This window comes from Myotis nattereri, assembly GCF_964212035.1.
Source record: "Myotis nattereri genome assembly, chromosome: 2".
NCBI lineage: Eukaryota > Metazoa > Chordata > Mammalia > Chiroptera > Vespertilionidae > Myotis > Myotis nattereri.
In genome coordinates, this window is record NC_138076.1 from 111,483,760 (window position 1) to 111,500,458 (window position 16,699).

Below are 16,699 nucleotides of genomic sequence, written 5' to 3' on the forward strand. Positions count from 1 at the left end.
TTAAGAACAAGATCAGTCATTCCAGGGAAAAACAGGCAAAGGGTTTGATCATGAATAAGAAAATAATGTGGTTCTTAAACATAAGAGAAGATGCTCAGCCTCATTGTGGCTAAGAGAAATGCAAATTAAAACTGTAATGAGATCTAGTCTTTTATCCGTTGGGTTGACAAGATAAAAAAAAAAAGGGGGGGAGATTATTGAAAGTAGAAAACCTGCCACACAGGGTTGTTATGCAGGGTGCAGGAATTAATGCACATAGGCCAGTAGAGCAGGCCTATCTCTTGGTTGGTATTCAGTAAACATGAGCTGTCATCATCATTAGAAAGGGTGTTAAAACAGGCACCCACCCACAAGCTGAGGGCACAGGAGATCAGTACAAACTCTGTGCAGTGTAGTACAATGTCTATACAGCCCTTAAAAAGAGTGAGGTGTTGCCCAGCTGGTGTGGCTCAGTGGTTGAGCATCAACCTATGAACTAGGAGGTCACAGTTGAATTCCTGGACAGGGAACATGCCTGGGTTGCGGGCTCCATCCAGCCCCAGTACAGGGTGTGCAGGAGGCAGCTGATCGACGATTCTCTTTCAAAATTGATGTTTCTATCTCTCTCTCCCTCCCTTCCTCTCTCTGAAATCAATAAAAACATATTTTAAAAAATTAAACCAATACTCATTAAAAAAGTGAGTGTCCTCATGTGCTGTTATGGGAAAATTCCCTAAGATACATTAAGTAGGAAAAGCAAGGTGGAAAACAGTACGAATAACATGTTACTCCATATGGAAAAACAAAAATTAAAGAATGGACATTTTTTTGCTTATTTGTTCATGTCCTTATTTTAAATTTTTTGAACATTTACCCCCTCTGGGGAGAGACACTCAGAGCTGGTGACGGAACTCATTTCTAGAGCAGATCACGGGGTGACCAGGAAGTTTTGCAGGGACTTGATTGCTGTAATGCACCCTTTTGGATATTTTGAATCTTATACCATGGGCATGGATTGCCAACTCAAAAGATAAATAAATTTAAAAACAGCACACAAATTGTTGGGAGAGTGTAGTAAGGAAGGAGGTGTATTTATGCTGATCACAGTGGTAAGTTGAGCCAGGCACAGCCTCACCCATAGGCACTGTATGTGTTGACAGCATCAGCATGAGGCTGCAATGGTCATTCTGGAACTTCCATATTCCATTTCAAGGAATGTAGCTCAGGGATTGTCAAAGAACAGGAAAGGGACCATGCTGAGGGACTCTGATCCTGTACTCTCTCTGTTACTCCCACAAGGAGCCATTTGAGTGCCATGTTTTGCAAAACTCATGATGCACAACTCATAATCAACTGCATTTCTTGAACAAGACAGCCTATTGTCAAAATGGGACATTGAAAGTGTATATTTATTTTAAATATGGGTCAAACACACAAAAACAGTCTGGAGAGATATATGCCAAATGGACATTGGATATGAGAGTATCTGTGATGTTTATTTCCTTCTTTGTGTCTACCTGTTTTCTCATAGTGCGTGTTATTGTTTCTAAAATTTTTTAATTTATTTTCGAAATTGGTTCTAACTTTATTTGGGTTTTACTATAGTGTGATAATGAATTATTCCATACTAATTTTGCAAATGTTTTGGATTTTTTAAGACAGTGAAAAAATTTTTCAACTACAATTGACGTACAATATTATGTGTACAAATAGTGATTAGTCATTTATATAATTTACAAAGTGATCACCCCATAAGTCCAGTACCCATTTGACACCATACATAGTTATTATAATATTATTGACAGTATTCTCTGTGCTAAATGCTTTGGATATTAATACTTCCAGATCCAAACCTTTAGGATGAAAATTTATGTTACAAATTAAATTGATGACTTGATAGTTTATTTTAGCTACAATAATTTTTTCTGAATGAACCATCAAATTTAGCAAAAATATTCAAGCCTTTGTGACTGTCCCTCATGGTTTATTTTACTTACCAAAATGTGACACGAAAAGAATTCCATTTCGAATGATTTCAAGTTAGAGCAATAACAGGCAGTCAGAGAACAGGCCCTGGAATATTCCTGGCAAAGTAAAAGATAGAGGTTTTATAAAAATAACTTCTGATCTAAGTTTTAAAGTAAGTTTTTTTAAAAAAAATTCTTTGTTTAAAAGTATTACATATCTCTCCATTTTCCCCCATTGACCTCTCCCCAGCTACCTCTATCCCCCAGCACATGCCCTCACCCCCCCCTAGTGTCTGTGTCCATTGGTTATGCTTATATGCATGCATACAAGTCCTTTGGTTGATCTCTTACCCACTACCCTCCCCTGCCTTCCCTCTGAAGTTTGATGGTCTGTCCCATGCTTCTCTATCTCTGGATCTATTTTTGTTCATCAGTTCATGTTGTTCATTATATTCCACAACTGAATGAGATCACATGATATCACATAAAGTAAGTTATTTTTAAAATTCAGTACTTCAACTGTTGTTAGCAACAAATAGAGTATTACAAATAAAATTAGAGCCCTTCCAGTCCTATATTTCAGCATTCTCTCTCTTGAGGGCCTTCCTTGTCCCTTGTAGATGAAGGTGATTAAACATAATTAAAGATTGGGAACTTGAAGGGAGAGAGGAGCAAAGTGAATAATTTTGGTCAATCGAGAATCATGCTGGAAAGTATGACCTTATTTTTGTTAATTTAGTAAAATTGTTTCTCTCATAATCACATGGTTCAAATCCAAACTGTATAGAAGGGGAGAAAGTGAATCCTTCTAAACGTCCTCATTCTCCCAGTTCCCCTCCCCAGAGTACCCATGGTTACTGGATCCTTGTGAAATCTCTCCAGGGTAGCACATACATATATGAGCTAAATGTGAATTTTCCAACATGTGTGTACTATATACAGTGTATATACTATGCACATTGCTCTATACCTTGGAAATATATTGAAGAACAATTTCCTTATTTTTATAGCTGAATAGCATTATATCATATGGATGTGCTAGAATTTATTTAGCCAAGTCCTTTGTCAATGGACTTTAAGTTTATTTCATGCCTGTAACAAACTGTGCTACAGGAATAACCTTTATGTGTGTTATTTCCCATGTGTTGTAGTGTATTTGTAGGAGATATTTCTAAAAGCAGACTTCAAAGGACAGAGAATATGTGCATTTTAAATTTTAAATAGTGAGGAAAACTCTGCAACTGACCATGAAGGAGTAACAGGATGCAGTTAGGAAGTGGATGTATTCTCCCACCTTAAACAACATATATATATTTGATTGGAGAAAATATATGAACTGGTGGCTTTTGGATAGAGCAGAACTGTGATCCCTTAGAGAAGAAAACAAATGAATTGAGTCCTATATTGTTAGCTCACTCCCTGGAAAGAGTCCCTAGCCAATAGCCCAAGGATGTTAGATCCCAAAACAGCCTGATAGTGCCTCTGAGTGAGGGGGACAGAGTAAGTGGGGATCAGGGAGACCAAAGTGGCTAAGGTTAAGAGGTAAATTACTGGCATAGAATGGGCTCCAGGGACCTGTGGAGGGTTCCTTTCTAGTCCTTGGCTGAGGCCTGATTAGAGTATGTGGGAAGTAAAAATCGAGGCTAGCGAAAGAACCATAAGAAAGGAGAAGCTGGTAGAGCAATCATTATGAAGCTCACACAGGGTCAGAAATGGCTTGCATTGCCACAGCCTATGTGGAAAGATTTCCATACAGAGCTCCCAGAAGGCTATTGACCTAGTCAAAGTGCTTTACCAAAGGATCTAGACCAGGGGTGGGCAAACTTTTTGACTCGAGGGCCACAATGGGTTCTTAAACTGGACCAGAGGGCCGGAACAAAAGCATGGATGGAGTGTTTGTGTGAACTAATATAAATTCAAAGTAAACATCATTACATAAAAGGGTACGGTCTTTTTTTTTTTTAGTTTCATTCATTTCAAACGGGCCGGATCTGGCCTGCGGGCCGTAGTTTGCCCATGGCTGTTCTAGACTAAAGCTATTCTCATCCCACCTTTAGACTCAAAAGAATAAAATTATTTCCAAATAACTGAACTATGTACCATAACCAAGCCTAAAACAATGTAAAGGGATTTTAAAACTTTTTCAGTACCTCAACAGTGTGAAATTCACATGTCTATTGTCCATTTAAAAATTACCACGCAGTCGGAGAAGTGAAAAGATGACCTATAATGAGGAGCAAAACCCTATATAATAGCCCTAACTGGTTTGGCTCAATGGATAGAGCGTCGGCCTGCGGACTCAAGGGTCCCAGGTTCGATTCCGGTCAAGGGCATGTACCTTGGTTGCAGGCACATACCCAGTAGGGAGTGTGCAAGAGGCAGCTGATCGATGTTTCTCTCTCATCGATATTTCTAACTCTCTATCCCTCTCCCTTCCTCTCTGTAAGAAATCAATAAAATATATTTTTTAAAAGTCTATATAATAAAGAGGTAATATGCAAATTGACTGTCACACCCTCACGCAAAATTGCCGCACCCATGTGGTCACAAGATGGCCACCAGAAGATAGCCGACAGGGGAGAGCAGTTGTGGGCGAACAGGCCAGCAGGGGAGGGCAGTTGGGGGGTACTGGGCCTGCAGGGGAGCAGTTAGGCATTGATCAGGCTGGCAGGGGAGTGGTTAGGGGTGATCAGGCTGGCAGGGAAGTGGTTAGAGGTGATCAGGCTGGCAGGGGAGTGGTTAGGGGTGATCAGGCTGGCAGGCAGAAGCAGTTAGGGCAATCAGGCAGGCAGGCAGGCGAGTGGTTGGGAGCCAGCAGTCCCGGATTGTGAGAGGGATGTCCGACCTCTGGGCCTAAACCAGCAGTTGAACATTCCCCCAGGGGTCCCAGATTGGAGAGGGTTCAGGCTGGGCTGTGGGACACCACCCCCCAGTGCACAAATTTTGTGCACCGGGCCTCTAGTCAATCAATAAAAACAAACCCAGAAATTAAGGTATAATAAAGGTAGTAAACAAAGATATTAAATTAGCTATTATAAACATATTATTTTTAAATTTTTAATTAATTTCTAAATTTATTGGGGTGACATTGGTTAATAAGATGAGATAGGTTTCAAGTGTACACTTCTATTATGCAAGTTGTGTACATTCACTATGTGCCCACCACCCAAAGTCAAATAATCTTCTGTCACCATATATTAGGGCTTCTTCACTCCCAATCCCTTCACCCCTTTCTCTCTGACAATCATCACACTGCTGTTTGTTTCCACAAGTATCAGTTTTGTATCCCACATGTGAGTAAAATCATATGGTTCTTAGTTTTTTCTGACTGACTAATGTCACTGAGCATAATATTCTCAAGGTCCATCCATGTTGTTGCAAATGGCAGTATTTCATTCTCTCTTATGGCTAAGTAATATATGTACCACATCTTCTTTACCCAGTCCTTTATTGAAGGACACTTTGGTTGTCTCCATGTCTTGGCACCATGAATAATGCTGCAATGAACATAAAGGTGCATATATCTTTGCAAATACATGTTTTCAAGTTTTTTGGGTATATACCCAGGAGAGAGATTGCTGGGTCATATTGTAATTTTGTTCTTAATTTTTTTGAGGAACTGCCACACTGTTTTCCATAGTGGCTGTACAAGTCTACATTCCCACCAGCAGTCTACATTCTGTACCACCTCTCCAACACTTGCTATTACTTTTCTTGTTGATTATAGCCATTCTAATAGGTATGAGGTGGTATCTCATTGTAGTTTTGATTTGCATTTCCCTAATTGCTAGTGAGGTTGAACATCTTTTCATATGTCTATTGGCCATCTGCATGTCTTCTTGGGAGAGGTGTCCATTCAGGTTCTCTGCCCATCTTTTAATTGGATTCTTTAATGTTGAATTTTATGAGTTCTTTACATATTCTGGATATTAAACCTTTATCGGAGCTTTTGTTTGCAAATACCATCTTCCATTCTGTCAGCTGCCTCTTTGTTTTGTTGTCGGTTTCTTTTGCTGTGCAGAAGCTTTTTAGTTTCATATAGTACCATTCATTTATTTTTACCTTTACTTTCCTTGCTTTGGGATCAAGTTCATAAAATGTTCTTTACGACCATGGTCCATAAGTTTAGTACCTATGTTTTTTTTTCTATGTAATTTATTGTTTCAGATCTTATATTTAGGTCTTTGATAGATTTTGAATTAATTTTTTTATATGGGGACAAACTGTAATCTAGTTTCATTATTTTGCATGTGCTTTTCCCAGCACCATTTATTAAAGAGGCTTTCTTTACTCCATTATATGTTTCTGTCTCCTTTGTAGAAAATTACCTGCTCATATACATGTGATTTTATATCTGGGCTCTCAATTCTGTTTCATTGATCTGTGTGTCTGTTTTTCTGCCAATATCATGCTGTTTTTAATTATCATAGCTCTGAGGTATAATTTGAAGTCAGGTAGTGTGATACCTCTGGCTTCGTTGCTTTGGCTATTCAAGGTCTTTTGTGTTCCATACAAATCTGATGAGTTTTTGTTCTTTTCCTTTAAAGAATGACACTGGGATTTTGATGGGGATTGCATTAAATCTGTATCTTGCTTTGGGTAATATGGCCATTTCAACTATGTTGATTCTTTCAATCCATGAACACAGAATATCTTTCCATTTTATTGTGTCTTTTTTTTATCTCTTTTAATAATGCTTTGTAGTTTTCGGTATATAGGTCTTTCACATCCTTTGTTTATTCCTGGATATTTTATTCTTTTGGTTGCAATTGCAAAAGGTATTGTTTTTTTTCATTTCTTTTTCTGACGTTTTGTTGTTAGTATTCATGAAGGCATTGGATTTTTGTACATTGATTTTGTATCCTGCAACTTTACTGTATTTGTCTATTTCTAATAGTTTTTTGGTGGACTCTTTAGGATATTCTATATACAGAATCATGTCATCTGCAAAAAGTGACACTTTTACTTCTTCCTTCCTGATTTGGATGCATTTTATTTCTTTCTCTTGCTTATTACTCTGCCTAGGACTTCCAGAACTATGTTGACTAAGAGTGGTGAGAGTGAGTACCCTTGTCTTGTTCCTGATTTTAGAGGAAAAACTTATAGTTTTTTGCCATTGAGTATAATATTGGCTGAGGGTTTGTAATACATGGCCTTTATTATGTTGAAGTACTTTCCTTTATTCCTATTTTATTGAGTGTTTTAATAATAAGTGAATGTTGTATTTATTAAATGTTTTTTTCTCCATCTATTGATAAGATCAGAGGAATTTTATCTGTTGTTTTGTTAATGTGGTGTATTACATTGATTGATTTGTGTATGCTGAACCATCCTTATGACCCTGGAATGAATGCCACTTGATCGTGAAATATCATTTTTTTAACATGTATTGTTGAATTTGATTTGGTAGTATTTTCTTTAGGATTTTTGCATATGTATTCATCAGAAACATTGGTCTGTAGTGTGTGTGTGTGTGTGTTATCTTTGCCAGGTTTTGAATCATTCCTTTCAGAATCCAAAGCAGCGGTTCTCAACCTGTGGGTCGCGACCCCTTTGAGGGTCGAACGACCCTTTCACAGGGGTTGCCTAAGACCATCGGAAAACACATATATAATTACATATTGTTTTGTGATTAATCACTATGCTTTAATTATGTTCAATTTGTAACAATGAAATTGGGGGTCACCACAACATGAAGAACTGTATTAAAGGGTTGAGGCATTAGGAAGGTTGAGAACCACTGTTCCAAAGGAAGCTTTTCAAACATTAAAAAAAAACAAAACCAGTTAGCTATTTTTGGAATTGAACCAAATCCTTTCAGTGCACAGGACGAAGCCCAACCAATTGAGCCACACCAGCCAGGCAAAATGGATTGCTATTTACTAGTAAATGTGCTGTGGTTTTATGTAGAGCAAACAGTTTATATGTAAATTTTAAAATTCACTTTTGGTGGTTTTGTCTTGTATCATTTTTGTTTTTTGTCATGCTTAGAAATACCTTTCCTGTTCAGAGATTATGCTTTTTTAAAAAAATTCCCCTTAATTATATCTTTAAGTCATTTTATGGTTTCATGTTTGAATTTTTCACCCAATTGGAATCTATTCTGGTATAAGATAGGAAGTCTTCAACCAACATTATTCTTTTTCAGGTAGCTGCCAACTTTTTCTAACACTATCTATTGCATAATTCTTCTTTTCCTCCTATTTGACTTGAAATGCCATCTTTATCATCTACTAGATTCCCACATGTTTTAAGATCTGTTTCTGGACCAGGTGTTCTGTCCTATTGATTTGTCTAATTATTGTAATTTAACAAAATACTTTAATAAGTCAAGCCCATCACTAATGTAATTGTTCTTTTTCAGTTATCTCATTAAGAACATTTTTTTAACAGATAAACATGATTTTTTAAAATAAATCTTTTTTTTTTAAATTAAATCTTTATTGTTCAGATTATTACATTTGTTCCTCTTTTTTCCCCCCATAACTCCCCTCCTCCCAGTTCCCGCCCCACCCTCCGCCCTCACTTCCCACCCACTGTCCTCATCCATAGGTGCACGATTTTTGTCCAGTCTCTTCCCGCATCTGCCACACCCCTTTCCCCCCCAAGAATAGTCAGTCCATTCCCTTTCTATGTCCCTGATTCTATTATAATCAACAGTTCATTCTGTTCATCAGATTATTTATTCACTTGATTCTTAGATTCACTTGTTGATAGATGCATATTTGTTGTTCATAATTTGTATCTTTACCTTTTTCTTCTTCTTCCTCTTCTTAAAGGATACCTTTCAGCATTTCATATAATACTGGTTTGGTGGTGATGAACTCCTTTAGCTTTTCCTTATCTGTGAAGCTCTTTATCTGACCTTCAATTCTGAATGATAGCTTTGCTGGATAAAGTAATCTTGGTTGTAGGTTCTTGGTATTCATCACTTTGAATATTTCTTGCCACTCCCTTCTGGCCTGCAAAGTTTCTGTTGAGAAATCAGCTGACAGTCGTATGGGTATTCCCTTGTAGGTAACTGAGTTTCTTTCTCTTGCTGTTTTTAAGATTCTCTCTTTATCTTTTGCTCTTGGCATTTTAATGATGATGTGTCTTGGTGTGGTCCTCTTTGGATTCCTTTTGTTTGGGGTTCTCCGCGCTTCTTGGACCTGTAAGTCCATTTCTTTCACCAGGTGGGGGAAGTTTTTTGTCATTATTTTTTTCAAATAGGTTTTCAATATCTTGCTCTCTCTCATCTTCTGGCACCCCTATAATTCTGATGTTGGTACGCTTGAAGCTGTCCCAGAGGCTCCTTACACTATCCTCGCATTTTTGGATTCTTTTTTCATTTTTCTTTTCCGTTTGGCTGTTTTTTGCTTCCTCGCATTTCAAATCATTGACTTGATTCTTGCGCTCCTCTGTTCTGCTGTCGGGAGTCTGTATAATATTCATTATTTCAGTCCGTGTATGCTTAATTTCTAGTTGGTTCCCCAATATAACATCGAGGGTCTCATTAGTTTTCTTGTAGATCTCATTAAGTTTATCGGCGGCTTCTAAACAGTTCTTGAGAGACCTTAAAAGTGTGGTTCTGAACTCTATATCTTCCATTGACAATTTTGTCCTGTTTCTTTGTCTCCGCATTTTGTTATGCTTCCTTGGTGCACCCCCTAGTGGTCTTTGTTCGCAGTCTTATAGTTAAATCTTTGTTGTAGCTAATTCCAGGGAGGGTTTGACCTCCAGGCCAAGTGATTATGAGAATCAGCTGTGTCAGCAGTGAGAGAACTTCTGTCCTCTAGGGAGGTGCTAATCTGGCGTTTGCCTGAGGCTATCGGGCAAATGCCTCTGGCAGGGCTTGGGCGGGGCGGGTCGCACAGGATCAACAGGGTGGGCTGGAGAGAGCAGTTATGGCGGCTCTCAGTCCTGTCCCCAGGGGCTCTGCCTCTCTGAGTTCCAGCACCCGCTGCAAAGCTCGGAGAGAAAGCTGCACTCGCTCTGACCGAAGCCAGGCAGTCCTGCTTCTCCCGTTTGAGTCTGGGTCCCTAAAGACTCGCCTGTATCTGGAGCTCAGAGTCTGCGACTCCCTCCCGATTGAAAACGCCAACCGCGCCCTCCGCCGCCAGCCCGCTCTGCGCACTCCGCACCTCAGAATTTGACTTCAGCACTGCGCCTCCTCTGAGTGTCCGTATGCGTTTCTCTTTCCTCCTAGTTGTAGGACTTCCACTCAGCCAGCGTTCCAGTGGTTCTGGGTGATGTCCGTTCCGTCTTTTAGTTTCACTTTTGAAGTAGTTGTTCAAAGCAGCAAACTCCGGCGTTAACCTATGCCGCCATCTTGGTTCTCCTCTAAAATAAATCTTTATTGTTCATATTATTGCAGTAGTTTCTCTTTTTCCCCTCATAGCTCCCCTCCACCCAGTTCCCACCCCACCCTCTGCCCTTAACCCCCCCACTGTCCTTGTCCATAGGTTTACGATTTTTGTCCAGTCTCTTTCCGCAACCCCCACACTCCCTTCCCCCTGAGAATTGTCAGTCCTCTCCCTTTCTATGACCCTGATTCTATTCTAGTCACCAGTTTATTCTGTTCATCAGATTTTTTATTTACCTGATTTTTAGATTCACTTGTTGATAGATATGTATTTGCTGTCACTTTGTTGTTCATAATTTTCATCTTTACCTTTTTCTTCTTCTTCCTCTTCTTAAAGAACACCCTTCAGCATTTCATATAATACTGGTTTGGTGGTGATGAACTCCTTTAGCTTTTCTTATCTGTGAAGCTCTTTATCTGACCTTCAATTTTAAATGATAGCTTTGCTGGGTAGAGTAATCTTGGTTGTAGGTTCTTGCTATTCGTCACTTTGAATATTTCTTGCCACTCCCTTCTGGCCTGCATAGTTTCTGTTGAGAAATCAGCTGACAGCTGTATGGGTACTCCCTTGTAGGTAACTAACTTTTTTTCTCTTGCTGCTTTTAAGATTCTCTCTTTGTCTTTTGCTCTTGGCATTTTAATTATGATGTGTCTTGGTGTGGTCCTCTTTGGATTCCTTTTGTGTGGGGTTCTCTGTGCTTCCTGGACTTGTAAATCTATTTCTTTCACCAGGTAGGGGAAGTTTTCTGTCATTATTTCTTCAAATAGGTTTTCAATATCTTGCTCTCTCTCTTCTTCTGGCACCCCCATAATTTGTATGTTGGTACGCTTGAAGTTGTCCCAGAGGCTCCTTGAACTATCTTCATATTTTTGTATTCTTTTTTCCTTTTGCTTTTCTGGTTGTGTGTTTTTTGCTTCTTCGTATTTCAAATCTTTGCCTTGATTCTTGGGATCCTGTAGTCTGCTGTTGGATCTCTGTATAATATTCTTTATTTCAGTCAGTGTATGCTTAATTCCTAATTGGTCCTTTTTCATATCCTCGAGGGTCTCACTATATTTCTTGAGGTTTCTAGAAGATTCCTGAGTAGCCTTATAGCCATGGTTTTGAACTCTGTATCTAGTAGTTTGCTTTCCTCCATTTCTGTCATTTGTGACCTGTTTCTTTGTCTCCGCATTTTGGCTGCTTCCCTGTGTTGATAGAGTGGCTTTCTGTGCTAGGTGTCCTATAGGGTCCAGTGGCTCAGCCTCCCTAATTACCTGAGGTGGACACTCTTGGTGCACCCCTTTGTGGGCTGTGTGCACAGTCTTATTGTAGTTGAGCCTTGATTGCTGTTGGTATCACTGGGTGGAATTGACCTCCAGGCCAATTGGCTGTGGGGGCCAGCTATGACTACAGTGGGAGAGCTGCTATTCAGGAAACACCCTTATGGGGCAAGACTTGCTTCAGTGGGGCTTTGGTGCTCACTGAATCTGCCCCTTGAGTGTGTCACTTATGAATGTGAAAAGTTGTAATCTGTTATGGTCTCACACTAACCACTGTACACTGGCTCTTGGATCTTTAAGGAGATGCAAAGTCAGCCACTTCCTGGGGCCACCCAGCAGGAGCTACAGAGAGATTTGCAGATTCCTCCTCTTTGTTTGGGATTTGGAGGTGCCCGGATGAGGCGCAGATGTGAGGTAATGCAGGCTGCTGACAAACCTTAGGCCTTCTTTTGGAAACTCTGGGGTTCTCTGACTCAGCTACAGTTTGACAGGTTTTTAGGTGGAGAAAGGCTGGCCATTGGTATGCAAAAGCCTCTGCGCACAGCTTGGGTAGGGTTGTAAATTGAGTGGGGCGTGGTCTCAGGGAATCATGGGGCGGTGCAAACAGCAATGGTTACCCTCCCCCGGATAGGTCCTGGGTCTCTGTGTCCTGTGGTCTTGTGCAGGAACAATGAAAGTTGCAAGCACCTCTGCGAGAAAGCCGCCCTCACATTCTGGCCCGATGCGAGACAGTACAGTTTCTCTCTGTATGAGTCTGGGTCCCCAAATTCTTGCCTGGAACTGGAGTTCAGAGCAGTCAGGAGCTTGTATCTCCCTCCTGGTTGAAAACGACAACAGCATACCCAGCTGCCAGCCCCTTTTACACACGCCTCCATACCTCCACACTTCCACACCTCTGCACCTCCTACCAGATTCAGTGCGCTTTTCTCTTTCCTTCTAGTTGTAGAATTTTCACTCAGCCAGCCTTCCCATGGTTCTGGATGATATTCGTTTTGTCTTTTAGTTGTAGTTTTAATGTGATTGTGCACGGTAGCAAGTTCAGTTGTTTACCTATGCTGCCATCTTGGTTCTTTTCTTCTATTTTTAACTATTATTTTGGAATGTATGTCTTATAATATGTTCTTCAATATTAATTACTTAAATTTATACTTAAAACTTGATTGAGCTGGGAAAGAACTACTCTTTTTAAATTCCCAATTAAAAAAACGGCACACATGAGTGTGGGACCAGCCCGTTATGTGTCTTCTACCAATTTCAATGCACTTTCTTCTTTACTTCTCTAGTTGTAGGACTTCCATTCAGCCACCTTTCAGGTGATTCTGAATGATGGTTGTTCTGTATATTAGTTGTAATTTTGATGTGGTTGTGGGAGGCACCACCATCTTGATTCTTGAAAATTCTAAATAGCTCATTTACATTGGTAAAATTAGAGGCTACCCAATTCCAAAATGCCTCAAGGGCTTGTAATTCATGTAAAACTGCATTTTATTTACATGAACTTTTTAAGGAATTCTCTTTAAATTGTTTTCAAACAATAATAGTAACATAGCACCTTTCAATCCCTTTTGTTATATATTTTGTTTATATTCTGGCATAAAGGTATATTCCCTTAGTTACTTTAAAGCTTTTGAATTTTTTTCCAGTTTTCTCATTTTCTATATATTGCTGTAAAACAGTATAAAGGACTAGAAAATTTTATTTCAAATTACCAGCTTATTTTAGGGCTAGTTTACACACTGACACTGCTAATTGTAAAATCTTGGGTAAATCACTTCTATGGTCTTTAGTTTTCTCTGGTGTAAAATAAGGGGTGTTCAAAATTCTGTGATTCTGAGAACTAAGAGAGATTAAGGTCTGTAATATATTTATTGCTGGTATCCTCTCCAAATCTCATATTCCATACCTATGAGGGTGTTTCATTTAAATGATCTTGAATAGCTTTTTTTTCTTTTCAATGCTCTGGGATAAGCAATTGCTTGACTACAGGGAAGTCAGCTACTAAGAACGACATTTGCTTGATTGGTCATTTTATTCTGTTTTCCCTGACATCATAATTTTTTCTTCTGGGCAGACTCTTTTAGCATCCTCTGGATGGGACGAAGAACTGCAACTTGAATGTTTGACTAAAATAAAATGTAGATCATCTAAGCTGGAAGTTTTTAAAGGTTTTGGAGAGTGTAGCTTAGGTTTCCACATACCAGAAAAACCTTTAACACAGAATTTTGAATGTAGAGATGTAGAAAGGCCGTTGGACTTAAGTCAGGTAGATTCATTTAAACACACAGAAATTAAACCACATTTTACAAACGCCAGTTCACCTAAAGTGGCTCTTTCCAAATCCTTTGCTGCCCCTGGTTCAACCAGTTCCCTAGCTGCTTCCTCTGTTGGTTCTGCTTTCCTCTATCCTCGGAGCTCTCTTTTTGGTTCTCTTGCTAGTCCCAAACAGTTTGATCCACCTAATAATGAACAAGGCCTTAGGACAGACTGCTGCCCTGGCGTTTCCCTTGAGTGGGGTTCTCCTCCCAGCCTGCCTTCCCACAACCCGCCTTTCGGATCTTTTACTGGTTCTGCTTTCTCAGGTGTCCTATTTAGCTGCAGACAGTCTGATCTCCCTACACTGAATGAAGGCCCTGAGCTCTGTCCTTTTACTGACAGTTCCCTTGAGTTGGACTCTCCCCCTCAGCAGAATCCTTTGTTCTCTTTTCCTAGACTTCCTCCCCCTGGTCCAACCGGAGGGTCTAGCTTTCATCATCTTCCTGGTTCCTCTCCTCTTTATTTTCCAAATTCCTCAGCTCCCTTGAGCACCAGTTACAAGCAGCCAATGCATCAAATTAGCTTTGCTCCCTATGGGGCTCCTCCAACATGTTGGGCTTCTCCATTAAATATTTCTGCAAGAACTGCATCATCAGATTCTCTCCCACATACATATTTGACTGGCTTAAGTTCTTTTGAAACAGAAAGTGATGAAACACCAGGATTTTTTGCAAGTAGGCTTTTTAAAAAGGTAGAAAAATCTGATATAACAAGAAGAGACTTTCCTGCAAGCTTTCCAGTACTAAACGACGGGGATGACATAGACTGCAAAGAAAGCTGGATGAATTTTGTGCCTGGGACTGAACTCTTCAGTCTGCAAACCAAGGTATTAGTCTTATTTCACCTACATCTATTGTTGATTTGCTTCATAGTTGAGAACAGTACTGCTCAAAGTAGCTGGTCATTGAACTGTATATGACCAATCCACAGTGAGTTAAGAAGGATCTTGTGACAGAGTATATCAACACACTGCTTCCTTCATTGAGAAAATCTTGCTGAGAAATTTTTTTTAAAAAAAGGCAATTGCACAAAACAGTGTACTCTATGATGACTGTTGTTTGTCTCTCTACTTATAACCCTTCAGCCAGAATATCATGCTAATGAATGATAATATTTCTCAGCTGAAAATGAGCATCCCTGAATGGGCCAAGGGTAAGACCTTAATTTCCTAGGTTCTAGGACTGATGATCTACAAGTCACATGAATTTCCCATTGTGATGTTAAGCACAAACACTATACTAGTAAGCATACTCTAAATATTTCTGCAGAAGGTCCTGGGAATGTTACTCAGTATGTAAGATTGTGTTAGAGCATGTGTCAGGATCTAGGATTGTGCTTATTAGCTTCTCAAATGGAATGATTAAATAAATTTACCTCCTGCACAGGTACTAAGGCCCTCTCTCACATCTGTAGTTATTTCTTTTGATGTCGTTGAGTAACAGAAACAACTGGATTTTGTATAAGACTAAGTTTGAGTCCCAATGCTGCTACTTGGTGATTTGGGGCAAGTCAGATAACCTTTTTCAGCCTCAGTTTCCTTACCTATATAATGGGAATAATAATAGTATCTACATTGTATTGTGGTTTCAAGTTTAAACAAGATAATAACAGTTGCCCAGCTGCCCTAACCTGGAAAGATGTACATAAACGCAGTATAGGTAGCAGTATAGCAGCCACTGCTATCTGTGGACCCTGGAGCCAAACTGTTAGGGCTTAAATCCTGGCTGTGCCACTTCTTAGCTGTGTAACTTTGAACAAGTACCTTAACCTTTCTGTACTCCAGTGTCCTCAATCTGCAAAGTGGCTATAATAATAATACCTCCACAAAGAATGGCTGAAAAGATAAAATACCACCTAGCACCTGTTCAATACTGGTTGGGACATATTATCACTGCTGGTATTTTTCAAATTATGGCCATAGATTCTTTAACATGTGCATCTGCCTGTGATATCACCCTCCTTTCTGCTCCCTGTATGGGTTCCCCTGAGACATAGAGTCTGTCTAATCCTCACATGGAAGCTTACCTCACTCCCACAAGCATGTGATAAAGGTTAGCCTGAAAAGCAGTGGTTCTTTGCTGGGGTGAGTGGGGGACAGTGAACACAAGGAAGTAACTTGAAAGAGCATATTCAACATAAAAATTTTATATTTAGTAAAAATTTGTCAGGTTCATGATTCAGACATCATAAGGGCACATTTTTAATGTTTAACAAAGGAATCATGCTATTTAAAAGTTTGAGGAACATTGCTTTGAGAAACAATGCATTGTTAGAAGAAAAAATATATAGTACCATTTTTAAAATATCTCTACACATGTGCCTTTTTTCAGACGTTTTATAAATGCCACTAGATATTTAGTGTCTATAGTATGTACTGTGTCTCTAGTATATGAAGAACTTTGATTTTACAGTAATAAAAATTTTAGACATGTCTTAATAAACTGAATTGAAATTATTGGAAACTTACTCATCCCATAACTTCTTATGTGATGAAATTTCAAGAATGTTAGTTAAATTTGTTTTCTGACTTCATAGGATGGCTTCTGGAAACTTACACCAGCACTGGGACTTATATTAAATCTGAATACAACTATTTTGAACAGTTTTCTTGTACAAAAAGGCATTCGATCTCTAGGTAAGTCACTATTTTTCTATTCATTAAATCACATGCTCTAATTGTTATAACTTTTGTAAGCTAGTGTATTAATATAATAATTATGTAAGTTACATATGAATGGAATTATATTTGTTAATCATCAAAGGAAATAGGGGATTAGTTTCTAGTAATATCTTTACCACCAATTAGGGTATCACCTATGCAAGTTTATTAGCA

The 16,699-nt window shown here is 39.1% G+C and overlaps 1 protein-coding gene across 1 annotated transcript in view; it reads left to right on the top strand.

Annotated features, from left to right (window-relative positions):
• Window positions 1-16,699, top strand: part of PARP4 (poly(ADP-ribose) polymerase family member 4) — a 120,433-nt gene that overhangs the window by 82,826 nt on the left and 20,908 nt on the right. Inside the window, exons 31-32 of the mRNA XM_081083578.1 lie at window positions 13,625-14,692; window positions 16,402-16,501. Coding sequence (XP_080939704.1) covers window positions 13,625-14,692; window positions 16,402-16,501 — 1,168 coding nt within the window. The remainder of the gene's footprint in view (window positions 1-13,624; window positions 14,693-16,401; window positions 16,502-16,699) is intronic.